Source organism: Oreochromis aureus, linkage group 12 (assembly GCF_013358895.1).
Source record: "Oreochromis aureus strain Israel breed Guangdong linkage group 12, ZZ_aureus, whole genome shotgun sequence".
NCBI classification, from domain to species: Eukaryota; Metazoa; Chordata; class Actinopteri; order Cichliformes; family Cichlidae; genus Oreochromis; species Oreochromis aureus.
This window is the reverse complement of record NC_052953.1, coordinates 3,746,202-3,758,884: the sequence shown is the minus strand read 5'-3', so window position 1 is coordinate 3,758,884 and position 12,683 is coordinate 3,746,202. Positions and strand designations below refer to the sequence as shown.

At 39.1% G+C, this 12,683-nt stretch overlaps 1 protein-coding gene and 1 non-coding gene across 2 annotated transcripts; one reads left to right on the top strand and one right to left on the bottom strand.

Annotated features, from left to right (window-relative positions):
* Nucleotides 1–378: 378 nt before the first annotated feature.
* Nucleotides 379–450, bottom strand: trnap-ugg. The gene has a single exon. It is a non-coding gene; the product is annotated as a tRNA-Pro (tRNA).
* Nucleotides 451–1,024: 574 nt separating this feature from the next.
* On the top strand, nt 1,025–11,625 carry LOC116333372 (STAM-binding protein-like A). Its single transcript, XM_031756598.2, has 10 exons — nt 1,025–1,172; nt 4,738–4,962; nt 5,086–5,161; nt 5,254–5,349; nt 5,716–6,106; nt 6,312–6,436; nt 6,884–7,021; nt 8,259–8,371; nt 8,475–8,574; nt 10,669–11,625. The coding sequence occupies exons 2-10, from the start codon at nt 4,760–4,762 to the stop codon at nt 10,723–10,725; spliced, it is 1,299 nt and encodes a 432-aa protein (XP_031612458.1). The 5' UTR covers nt 1,025–1,172; nt 4,738–4,759; the 3' UTR covers nt 10,726–11,625.
* The last annotated feature ends 1,058 nt before the right edge of the window (nt 11,626–12,683 follow it).

Genomic DNA, 12,683 nt, shown 5'->3' with positions numbered 1-12,683 from the left:
ATGGTAAGAACTCCACAAAAGAAGGAGTGGATGGATTTATTTTCCAAATGTATTTGTCATTAAATTTTTGGTTTAAATTCCTAATTTCATTCTTAAATGTTCAATTAATATAGTGGAGTAAACTGTGATCACAAAAAGTAATTCAAAATAAGTGTGCTGTTCCATCCCTGCAGTGTAATTCAGAGAATTTCAGGTGAATGCTATTTATGATTATATAATTAATAAACCCAGAAAGTACCCTAAATACACGCAGATAAGCCTGACAAACACAGTGAGAAATTCTCTGCATAAAGTGCGCTACATCACTGGATGAGTGTACTTTTTTTTACTGCCCAAGCGCCTCTGATCTCATACAGTACGTCAGCATTAACAAATAAAGGGCTCGTCCGGGATTTGAACCCGGGACCTCTCGCACCCAAAGCGAGAATCATACCCCTAGACCAACGAGCCACGTTTGCTCGTGGGTCATCGTCCTTCCTGTTAGCATGAGCCAAGTTAATTGCTGGTTACATTGTTGACATACAGTGTATTCATTATTGAGCACAGTAATCAAGGTCTCGACATTTTGATGCCAGACTGCACGAGCAACCACGTCGCTCGCTCTCGTGGTTTGATTGCTTGGTGCCTGGGCTGATAGCTGACGTCACCCCATTCAGCATGAAACGCATCCGCTGATCTGAACCAACCGTTTTAAATGCATATCACTAAGCAAGGGAAAGTACCAGAGCACAAGGCCACCTGGGAAAGGACAGCGCATGCGTGTTTAAAGTACGAGGCGAACTGTCCAATGAAATGCTAGAAAATGCTTGAAAACACATGAAATCAATGGCTACACAGACAAATACCAAAAGACTGCAGAATGACCATCAAACGTTTAAAATAAATCAATTTTTTGTCTGAAATTTTTCACCTTTAAAAATCAGATCAGTGTATATATTTTTTAACACAACACAAAGCCCATATCCATTCGAAAGAAACTAAATTACAGGGCTACTTCTGCGCTTGCGTGACAATTAGTCGGGCGGAAGTTGCTTTGATTGCGGAAGTGTACAGATGCTGTTGTAGGCGAAGCTCACTAACAATCAGCTTTGGGACCGTAATTTGACCGTGTTTATTATCCACTTGTATGTAGTTCTGTGGGAGCTTCGGGTTCAGGTTTACGGCTCGATCAGGTAAGAAGGATGATGGCATTTCTACGGAAGTGGAGAGCTTTTTACCCGTTTATCAGAGGCTAACTTAGCGCAGGCTAACGCGACGTTTTTAAAGAGCTCGATCAGTTCAGTGACAGGGATACAGGGATCGATGGGAAAATACAGTGACACACAGGGAGTGTCGGGAAGTTTTTAAAGGAGGTGAAAGCAACCCTGAAGGTTGAAAAAGCTCGGTCATGGAGCCATGACCGAGGTGGCTAATGGTTTGGATAAAAAACCAAGTCTGACACGACATATTTGTAATTTACCCGTTTCTGTAAAGATCGCACTGACTGTAAACATAAAAGTTACTGCCACTGTGGTTTTTACGTGTTACTTTCTCAAATACTCTGTCAATACATTTTCTAAGAAATTTATGTATGTCAAGCACCTTATTCGTGGTTTCATTGCAGGTTAATTTTGATATTATATAGTTATATAGAGTTAAAATACACAGTCAAATCTAATTTTTACCTACATTTGATGACTGAATGCTTCTGAAGGGGTTTATCTCAACTATAAAATTTAGTACACACGCTGCCAACCCCAGCTGTGGTTGTGTCATCTCTTCGGCCTGTTTTAGTTCTGTGAGTCTACAATAAGGGTAGATTACTTGATAATCATTTTAAAAGGTTTAAGGTTTCTCTAGGCTTTCTTGCTTAGAGGAAGAGTATTGGAGCCAAATGAAAATTAGCACCTTTTTACATACATAATATCTTTTAGCTGTTTTTATAATTAGGGTTACAGACACTTGTCCATAATGCAAATTTTGTTTACCAAAAATACCATTATGGGTAGTCACTTCCTACAGTCCTATTCTGAGTCTACAAAACAAGTTTCAATATTTTATGCAGACATCAGTGTTGTAATTGTTAATAAAGTTTAGTTTTTCTCCATGAATATCTCCTTAGTTTTATGTTCATCATCTACTTTATATGGGCAACATAAATAATTTCGACTTAACAAAGCAGTAACTAAGTATGTGTTACATAATATTACTAACTTGTTATATAGACCATATATAATATGGTATGGTAACAGCATGAACCACAAGTACCACCCCTCCTCTCCTTTTATCAGCGCCACACCTCTTGAGCTAAACTGTTAAGAAGTGGCCGCCTCTTTATACACTGTGTTTCTGTGCCTTCTAGCCAAGAAGCCATCATGGGAGAATCAATAGCAGCCATTTGACTGTTAGTCAGCATGCTGATGAAGCCTAGAGAATCTCGAGTCACACCAAATCGACCCTCCCAGCAGTTTTTTTTCCCCCTAAATATATGCAGCAGCCAGTGATTTTTAGACTGAGTTGTGGCCTTGATACTGAGGACACTGCCTCTTTGTGCTAGCGTATACGAGAGTCTGTGTTTCCTACATACTCACTGAATTAATTTCCTTAAAGTATACTCTATACACACATAGTTTCCAGTGATGTCATTGTGAATTCCACATAGAGTCATTTTGTTAAAAACTCCAGCTGGATATGCCTTACGTTTTTTTTCAAGATTCTTTCTTGCTGTTCACTTCTAATAAAGTTTACATTTCCTTAGGACTCATGAAGGTTGTAGAGAGTTCTGAAAGGAGATGAAGCAGTGTCTGACATAAAAACTATGAAACAAATCTGCAGCATTTTAGAGGTTTAAAGGGGGCCAACTAAATGTTCTCTTATTTATTACTCACTCTAGTTAGCTCTATAGTTTTGTTTTTTACCTGCTTAGACTTTCCAATTCCTGTTTGAGAATGAAAGTCTGACTCTGAACTGAAGAATCAGGTCTTCTTGTTGTTTATACTTCATTTTGTTGTTTTTGGTTTGGTAGGTAAAGGTTCAGAGATGGATTACGCACACATGAAACTGAAACGAGCTGAATAGCTAGGCTAGATACTTCTAGTTTTACAAAAATAAAAACCTGCACATTTTTTCCCTCTGTTTTAGGTACACAATGAACATTTGTAACTTAAAAAAAGGAGCAGAAATATGCTTCTTTGTTTATCTTCCAAGTAGTGAAATTAATGTGAAATTAATTTAATTTTAATTTTAGTCAAAATTCGATCTCTGATAATCTAGATGAGGGCAGCACAGTGATCTGGTGGTTAGCACCATCGCCTCACAGCAAGAAATTCCTGGTTTCAAATTCCTGCGTTCGCCTGTTCTTTCTGTGCCTGTGTGGGTTCTCTTCATGTTAACCTGACATGTATGTCTCTTCTGGACTGTCGCTTCCTCCCACAGACCAAAAGACATGCATGTTAGGTTAACTGGTGATTTTGAAGTGGTCGTTGGTGGGAATGGTCTCTGTACATACATTACAATAATACAGCGTTTTTGTAACATTTATGAAGTTGTCTAATTGTTTATAAAGTGTGGCACGAGGAAAAAGGATCTATTAGCATAGCAATAATAAACTACCAGATGATATTCAAAGCATGCTTTGTTTGAGAGAACAAAGTTATATTTTAAAGAGTTTTTGGAACTTCAAACCTCTGAATGTGCGCACTACCAGGAAAAGCTTTAGTGTTTCTGTGCATGGAGTGAAACTGTGGTGCAGTTTGAATGTGGAGATGAGATCTGATCTTCATAAGAGACAAAGAAACAGAAAATGATGATTTTCCGTGAATGTTTCTGATTAGAAAGTTGTTATTTGGTGCTTATTTGGATTGTGCAGTTAACTTATTAAAACTGGAGGTACCAGTTGGCTTTGATGTGTGGCATTATAGAGTCACAATGTGGTAATAATTTGTACTATATGTGGTGATTATATTATATTAGAAAGATGTTTATTGTTATTATTGGGGTTTATATCAGTAAGAAATCTGGATGAACACCTGTGTTTTTGCAAATAAATCAAATTAGACGTATGCTACTTTGGTAATAAATAAAACATTTAGCTGCATATTAGCTTTAAAAATGGTAAATGTTTATATTCCAGACCAGTATCGGTTCATTTTAGCTGTGAACCATTAACTGATCAAACTTACTCCAGCAGCGTTGGTGGTAAAAGCAAAAAAAAGGTCTGAACAATGTTTAATTCTTATTTTTCCTTGGTGACTTTTTGGAAGTATAACTAGGAGGACTCTGGAGTAACCTTTTATATGTATACGTCCATGCTACTATCAGCAATTCAGGTTCAGCCAAATTAAGAGGTTAAGTCACCAGGTGAAGTATGTTGCCTATGACACGCTGCATGTTCAAGATTCCTGAGCTAGATAAAATGATTCCACCGTGAAGCTTTGCTTTGTCTTTTAGCGCCCACTTCATTTTTGTTGCTCTGTGATACTAAGCTGTGCCTTTATTTGTCCAGTTTTTTCTTTCTTATTTAGTTATTTTAAGTAAAGTTTAGCTACAAGTTTAGCAACTTCACTGATATTACACAGTCTTTGAGTAATTGTGTTAAATTGTCTTTTTCTCAGTATTAACCAAAATAATCACGATTAGCTTTACCTCCTAGTCAGAATTCAGATTGACGGTGTGTTCAAAGGCTCTCGGATGTTTAAACCCGGCGTTATGAATGCACTGTTGAATTAAAGATTCCACTGAGTCAGCCTGTTTCTCCAGTCTTACAGGTTGAGCTGTCGTGATGGCCGATCACACTGATGTCAGCCTGCAGCCGGAGGAGCGCGTCCGCGCCCTGACCAAGAAGGGCAGCTCGGTGGAGATTAACGACGACATGCCCCCACGCCGCTACTTCCGCTCAGGCATGGAGATGATCCGCATGGCTAACATCTACACGGAGGAGGGCAACATCGAGCATGCCTTTGTCCTTTATAATAAATATATTACGTGAGTGTCTTTTCACATTTCCGTCCATATTGACTGAAGCAAGCTGAAGGACTTTACGTAAAGACCTCCCTCGAGAGTTTTCTGACCTTTACTGGTCCTGATGGGTTTTTTTCCCCTCCTAAGGCTCTTTATAGAAAAACTTCCCAAACATCGGGATTACAAGACAGCCAACATTCCTGAGAAAAAGGACACACTAAAGGTGCTCATACAGTTTTATTTTGTTTGTTTATTTGCACTACTAATTGTTTTCAAGGAAAGTTTGACACTTATTTCATTCTGATTAATCTACAGAAACTGAAGGACGTTGCGTTTCCTCAGGCTGAGATTCTCAAAAAAGCTCTACTGAAAAGATTTGAACAGGAATATGCTCAATATCTTGTCAAAAAGGTGAGCTGAAACACTCTTTTGTGAATTTACACCCTTGCATCACGTTGCTACATTAAGTCACACTGGAACGGTTTAAGAGATTAGAAGTAATTAAATAAAATCCAATTTACATTTAAAGTCCATAAGCAGGTGAATCATTAACAAGTCCCACAGTAACCTCATATCACAGTTCATTAATATGCACCTGAACTGACCTTGAATAGTCAATCAGTAGCAGTTCATGTGCCACACAAACTGCTCTAAAGCAAACTTGTTTCATCATCAAGAAGATCAATACATTTAATCTCACTGTTTAAAAAAAGAGCCAAAAGAGAGAAACTGCAGCTGAAACTAAGCTAGTATGTGATGTGTTTGCTACATGCTCAGAAAGAGGAGGAGGAGGCGTTGGCGCGGGAGCAGTCCAAGCAGCGAGCGCTGGACGCAGAGCGGGAACGTGTGGCTGAGATGCAACGGCGGCAGCGGGAGCAGGAGCAGTTCAGTGCCTTTGAGGAGATGATCCGCCGCCAGGAGTTGGAGAAGGAGCGCCAACGAGTGCTTCTGGAGTTTGCTGCTCCGGCTGAGCCTTCCTCTGACACACCCCTCATCCCGGGCATCCAGGGCCCACCGTTAGTTTCCCCTACCTTTCCTCAGATCCCAGGAGAACTGTCCAACCACCAACATAACCGCCCTCCCACATCCATCGGCACACCCACCACCGGCCCGCCCAGCTTCGACCGCTCACTCAAGCCCGGGTCTCTGGTCAGCCCGGGGAATAACAGTGAGTTCATTCTTTTGTGTCACGGTGGGCAGGCCTTCACAGGATTTAAAGTGCTGCCCTGCTCCTGGGTGAAAGTATTTATTCCTCTGAGCTGATTTCTTTCCCCCCTTGACCTACTTAATTTAGTTTGTTTGCACCATGACTTGTTTCAGAATCTCACAAGAGTCTAACTTTCCCATTCAGCTTTTGTGTATGATCTCTGCAGATACAATGGTGGATGCCCTTCGGCAGTTGGCTGTTCCCGCTGAGTTGTGCCGGAGCTTTCTGAGGTTGGCTGAGGCCAACACAAGCAGAGCTGTAGAAACTTGTGGCATCCTATGTGGCAAACTGGTAAGAAGCTGGAACAGTGTGGCCGTGTTGGAGCGATAGTACTGAAGTAGAAAAATGACTTTAAATAAATGCTTTTATCCAGCCCTTGAACCCAGAGGTGCTCAGTGTGAGTGTTAATAATTCTGAGGCTGTGAACGTTTTATGAATGTGGATTTTAAATGAAACTTAGACAACAGTTGATGTCCCTCCAAAGAGGTTTAGAAGATAATTTGACACTTGTCTCATTGCTCTTTGGCTGCTCTGCCCATTGTTTACGTTATATCATTTCCTGGTGGGGTTAACTTCAAGCTCTTTCCACTTTTTATGAGCATGACTGAGCGGTTTTGCTAGCAGCTGCTCAGTGTTAATTTCGTGCAGGCAGTGCCCTTGGGTGGCACTTTGGCAGACAGCGGGACATGCATAATTTAAAGGAGTGTAAAAGCAAGACGCTTTTTGTGTTTGGTCCAGACCAGAAATGCGTTTACTGTGACCCACGTCATCGTACCAAAGCAGTGCGGCGGACCGGACTATTGTGACACGGAAAACGAAGAGGAACTCTTCCTCATACAGGACCAGTATGATCTCATCACGCTCGGCTGGATACATGTGAGTAAAAGATGGGCAGGTTGGGGTCAGTGCTGACGAATAATCAGAGTCACTCACACCAATCAGCTTAGCTTATAAACTTTATTCAAAGAATAGATTCAAACATTACTCATAGAAATTTTAAAACATGTCAGAAGAGAAAAATATAAATGCGTCTAAATTATAGGAGTAAAATCATGCATAGATGATAAATAAGACGATAACCAGAAGTTAAAGACATCAACAAAGCCATTCTGTAAAATGTCTTAAAAAGGTCACTGATTCATAGTGAGGTAATCCTCTGTGTCTGATTTCACACTAAAATAGATTTTTTTAAATCTTTTTTTTTATGCTCCTATGATGAAATTTCATTGGGGAGACTCCTTGTTGATTTATGAAATAGTTATTAGGAATATTATAAAAAAGTTTTTTAGATATTTATGGCAGGTTGTTAAATATCATTGGGGGTGTTCATGTACTTACACAAAACAAGTGGTTTTTGATACAACTTCATAAAAGTTAATATATGATACTGTTACTTAAATATTAACTTTTTACCAGGCTTCGTAACAACGGCGCATGAGTTATTATATAAAATCATAGACTGTGTATGAAACTTAACCAGCTGATGGTTGGTTGCTCATGGATGTTCCAGCTGCTTAAAGGAAAAATTCCTAAATATCAGCATTGTATTAAATAAATTAAAATACTCTACAAATAAAAGCGCTCACTCATACTGAGATTCTTCCTAACTCAGAGCAAACCAATGGCTCAGTCACACGAGTAAAAATATAACTGCAACCTCATTGCATCTACAAAAACAGGTCAACTGATAGGAAGCAACCTTTCTGAAAATAGCGACAAGAACAGGAAGAAGCAACGCTCAGATATGAAGCTAAAGTTGAGGACTGTTTATTGGAGGATGTCAAAAACTGCCTAAACAGAGGCATTAGAAACCACCCATCACATTCTTCAGTAATGAATCGTACTTTAATGCTGCTTAACTGTGTGGAACCTCGTATCAACCAAAGTGCTGAGTAGGCACTAAAACCTGCCACCTAATGTAAAAGTATTCACTGTTCACTGATTGGTTTTGAATTTGTATTTGTTCAGGTGTATAGTTAAACTTTTTTTAGACATTCTGACTTCAGACCTGCATAAACTACAGTTTGGCTCACAAGTATAAGTCCTCATGGTTACCGCTGGTCCTGTCCTGCTGTGTAATGTGCACTGACGGTCTGCCCTCTGTGTTTCCCAGACTCACCCCACACAGACAGCCTTCCTGTCCAGCGTCGACCTCCACACGCACTGCTCCTACCAGATCATGCTGCCGGAGGCCATCGCTATAGTCTGCTCGCCTAAGTTCAACGAGTGAGTGGGAGAACTCAGTGTCCTGTTTTTACAAACTACAGGATATTTTTTGTCTTTTTCTGTGATCTAACCGTGTGTGATTGTGTGTTTGTGTGTGTTTCAGAATTGGCTACTTCAGATTGACAGATCGGGGAACAGATGAGATTTCCATATGTAAACAGAAAGGGTTTCATCCTCACAGCAAAGAGCCACCTCTATTTACAGTAAGTATATTTGTGCTGTGAAGTCATAGATGCAGTGTTGTCACAAATGGTAGGAATTTGTATCGCTAAAGAAAATGATGAAATTTCTGGAGTTATATAGATGATTTAGGATTGTAGAAACAAATTTAACTGTAAGTGGCACAAAAGAAAAACAAGCTCTTATTTTGAAAATCTAGCACTAAAGCATCCTATAATTAACTGGTGGCTTTTATTTAGAAGATCTTGCATATTTCTGTGCATCTAGAATTATTTTCTATAACTCCTATAACTGGAGTTACATTTTATTTTGAAAACCTCAAAGCGTTTAAACAGGATGATAACTTCCAATAACTAACTGGAGTCTTTTATTTTTCGAAGGACGTCAGAAAATAGTTTTAGATTGTTAATAATGATGTAAAAATAATCTCATTTTGACAGACTGAATGACTGAGCCTCACCACTTATTTTACTTGCCTCTAACCAGCCAGTTATAACAAGGAAAAGCATTGGCCTCATACCAAACGACTATAAAAGTGATTTCAGTGTCTCAGTAAAACCTCAACGGTCTTACTAAAGCTGTAGTGGGATTGCATCATCATCATCATCTACTGTTTGGTGGTCAGGAAACTGAGTCTTTTTCCTGTCTTGGCGTTCCAATGAAGTCAGCCATGTTTAACATTATTTGAAGTTTTCAAAGTCTGCGCTCTCTCCATGCCGTGCCCACATTCTGCCAGATCTTTCTTTTTTTATTTTTTAAAGCTCTTTTGTCTTTATTTAGAACAAACTACTCCACTCAAAACTGCAGGCGTGGCCAAAAGCTCCTTCCTTGTTTCTGCTCCAGTTTTTCTGCTTGTAAATTTCCACCATGTGCATGATGGGAAATAACCTCAGAAGGAATCCAACTGTAGTCTTGCAAAAAGTAAACATGTTTGTAACATATGACTAAAAACTCTGACGTGTCGTTTTTTTTAAAGTGTCAGGATTGTATGGAGGTAGATGCAACACTCCAGAATAAAGATCTGTTTAGAAATAAATGTCCCACATTTGTTTCCTGCAGAGTATAGTTTATCTCCCCTACAGATAAATGTACTGGGCACAGTTTTCTGTGGAAAGTCGTATATGATTTTTGGGACGGGCAAGGCTTACTGCCAAAAAAGTGCCGATGATGTAAAGTGATGAAGTGATGACCAAGGGTTTAGTATAGCTTTTTCTTTCTTCCTTTAATTAGATATTTGGGTCACTTTTAAAAGGTCAGTTAACCCAGAGAGTACTCAAATCTACTTAATAGGAGGCGTTTTCTTATATTTACTCCAATCTCAGTCAGATTAAAGGTTCATACAGAAAAATAAAACAGATTTATTTTCATGTCATCTTAAATAGATTTGATTATTACTTTTTCAATAAAATAAGTTAAACGTTTTAATAGTTCACACATTTCTCTAACATGTGAAAAATCCCAGATTCCAAACAAGAAAGAGGCACAAATCCAGCCTCAGGGAGTCACAAGCTTAGTGTCCTCACAAAGGCCGTCCCAAAGGCGGATAGTTGGGAGGGTTGCATCAGGAAGGCCATCCGGTTTTAAATCTGTACTAATCTGTGGGCTCGATAACGTTCATCAGATCAAACTACCTAAATCTTCCTGAGAATTGATTTTATTTATTTATTTCATCAGTAATGAGAGCCTCATCACTGAGCCTGTGCATAAAAACTGCATGTATATATAATCTGTATTTTTGTCCCAAAATAAATTTTTAAAAGGATTTTTCCACAAGTTATTTGTGTGCAAACGTGTGATATTACAGCTTTATGAATGGCTCACTGTCCACATCTTTGGCCAACAGCATGCTAATTAATGTTAAGAGAGCGTAAGCCAAGAAATAAATATTTCAACAGTACTCTTACGTCCATCTTTGCTATGATCACAAGGAGACGTATATCTGCCGCCACATGAAACGTCTGCTGTGATTCCCAGTCCAGCTCTTATTTGGCTCTGTTTGGGGGGTGGGGTGGGGGGGTACTGTACTCTTCTTGGGTGTCCGATGTATTATTTCAGTCTTTTGAGCTAAGTGGCTAACTGAGTGAGCATGTAACTGAAATGTGTTTCTCCTTTTTCAGCACGCTGGACATGTCACCATCACTGATGGCACCGTGTCCATGATGGATTTGCGGTGATCTCGTTCCTTTTTTTTTCCACCAAAACACTCACAGACTGTTTTATCAAGCTGGGGAAAAAAACACTCATTTTTATTTTCAGGGTGGTTCTGAGCAGATGCTGGCCGCGAGTTTACCATAATTATGGACCTCGGTTGTTCTCAAAGAGAACAACGCTGCAAACGTTTTTCTTTTTATTATGTTTTTTTGTTCTGTTAAGAAGATAATCCACATGTTGTTGCACTTTCCAAACAAGCAACTGCGATCCAGCTAAAGGACTGGCTCTTGGGGCCCTTTGTTTCTGTCAGTGTGTGGTGTACTTCTTTCCTTTTGTCATTAATAAAAATGTTTGTTCATCAGTGAGAGACGCATGTCTGGTAACCCAAACCTTTCTTGCACCATCGTCATATTTTGGTTTCTCCTGAAGGATAAAGTGCCAAGGATGAGAACATAAACTTGTTTTTGAGTTTTTCAGTGTGCAACATGAAGTCCAGTGTGAAGTTTTTAATTTATTCTTTGTTCTTTTAAATGAGTGATGAGAGAAGTGAAAGCAAGTTGTAACTCAGGTATGCAGGCAGTGCTTGTGTTGCTGCGCTGTATTCTATTTTTATACCCCATCACTCCAGATCATCCTCTACCGTTAAATGTTTCTGTGTGAAGTTTAAAAATGTCCTTATTGTTTCTTGGATAAAGGGTTGGTAGATCTTTATCATGTGTTCACGCTTCAGAGGACAAGTGTGCAATCTGAATGTACCTGAATGCTCCACATTACAACATATTACTAACCACCAGGCCCTGGATCATGCCCCTGTAACCAGTTTTTTTTTTTTTTTTGCTCCCTTCTCTTGTTAGAAGAAGTCAAAGATTAGCCATAATTACGAATTAATTGCCAAGAAAAGAATAAACTTGTAGATGAATTTATCCTGTATTGTCTTGTTATGTTTGTAGAAATGTTTGAGAAATAATGTCAGAAATAAGAGATACAGCTACACAGATTGGAAGAGGAAAAAGAAGATGGAGACAAATATGTGTCCAAAGCTCGGACAGGATGGGACTTTCCTGGACGATTCAACGGATTCGTGATGAAGAAAATTGATCATTTCACATAAGTGAGCCTGTAGTTTGCGAAAACGCAGGCAGTTTGGTAAGTTCAATGATATGACGCGTTCATATCAGAGAAGAACACAAAATAGTGGATCAAAATCGAGCAGACCCATGAGGAACGAATAATATGCTTTCCAAAAGTATACAGGGCACGCGCAGGTTTTACACACGCTGTTTTTTCTGGAAACAGACTGTTGGACAAATTAGGCAGCTGAAGGAAAATTTGTTGTGTTTTTTATGTAAACATAAACAATCTACTGGCAAACAGTTACAGTGTGCATGGGCGCGACCCCATCTCTGACATAGGCAGCGGAAGTTAGTACCAACTTGTCAGCCTGTTAAAGATATTTATTAAAATATTTTGTTTTTGTGACCCTGTCTCTCTGGCTTATGGCAGCTTGAATGCGCTCAAATGGATAAGCAGAGGAAAATGGATTGGTGTTTTTATTTTGTATGACTATGATTTATCACAAAACTTATGAGCAACCTGTTTTGTGTAACATTTCAAGTGCTTTTAAGAGCCCCAAGTAGATGCTCTCTGCTCAACCATAAATTCTGCTAAGTGTGCTTGCAGTCCCCAAAAGTAAAATAGATGAACTGCAGGCTCACAGAGTGAATGAGAAAACAGTTTTTCAACTGTGACATAAAACAAAAAAAAAATTGTTGATTTAAAAAGTACAGTATGTCTGAGGGAACTCCAAATTAGACTGTGGTTGTCACTCTTTCATCTTATTTCAATGATGGTAAAACCCCCCACAAGCAAACACTGTTTTTACATATTTCATAAAAATCATACAATGTATCTCGACAGAGAGTCACAATACTCTATTTCTGACCGAACTGCATGATTTTGTATAGCCCCTTATTTATTTGTT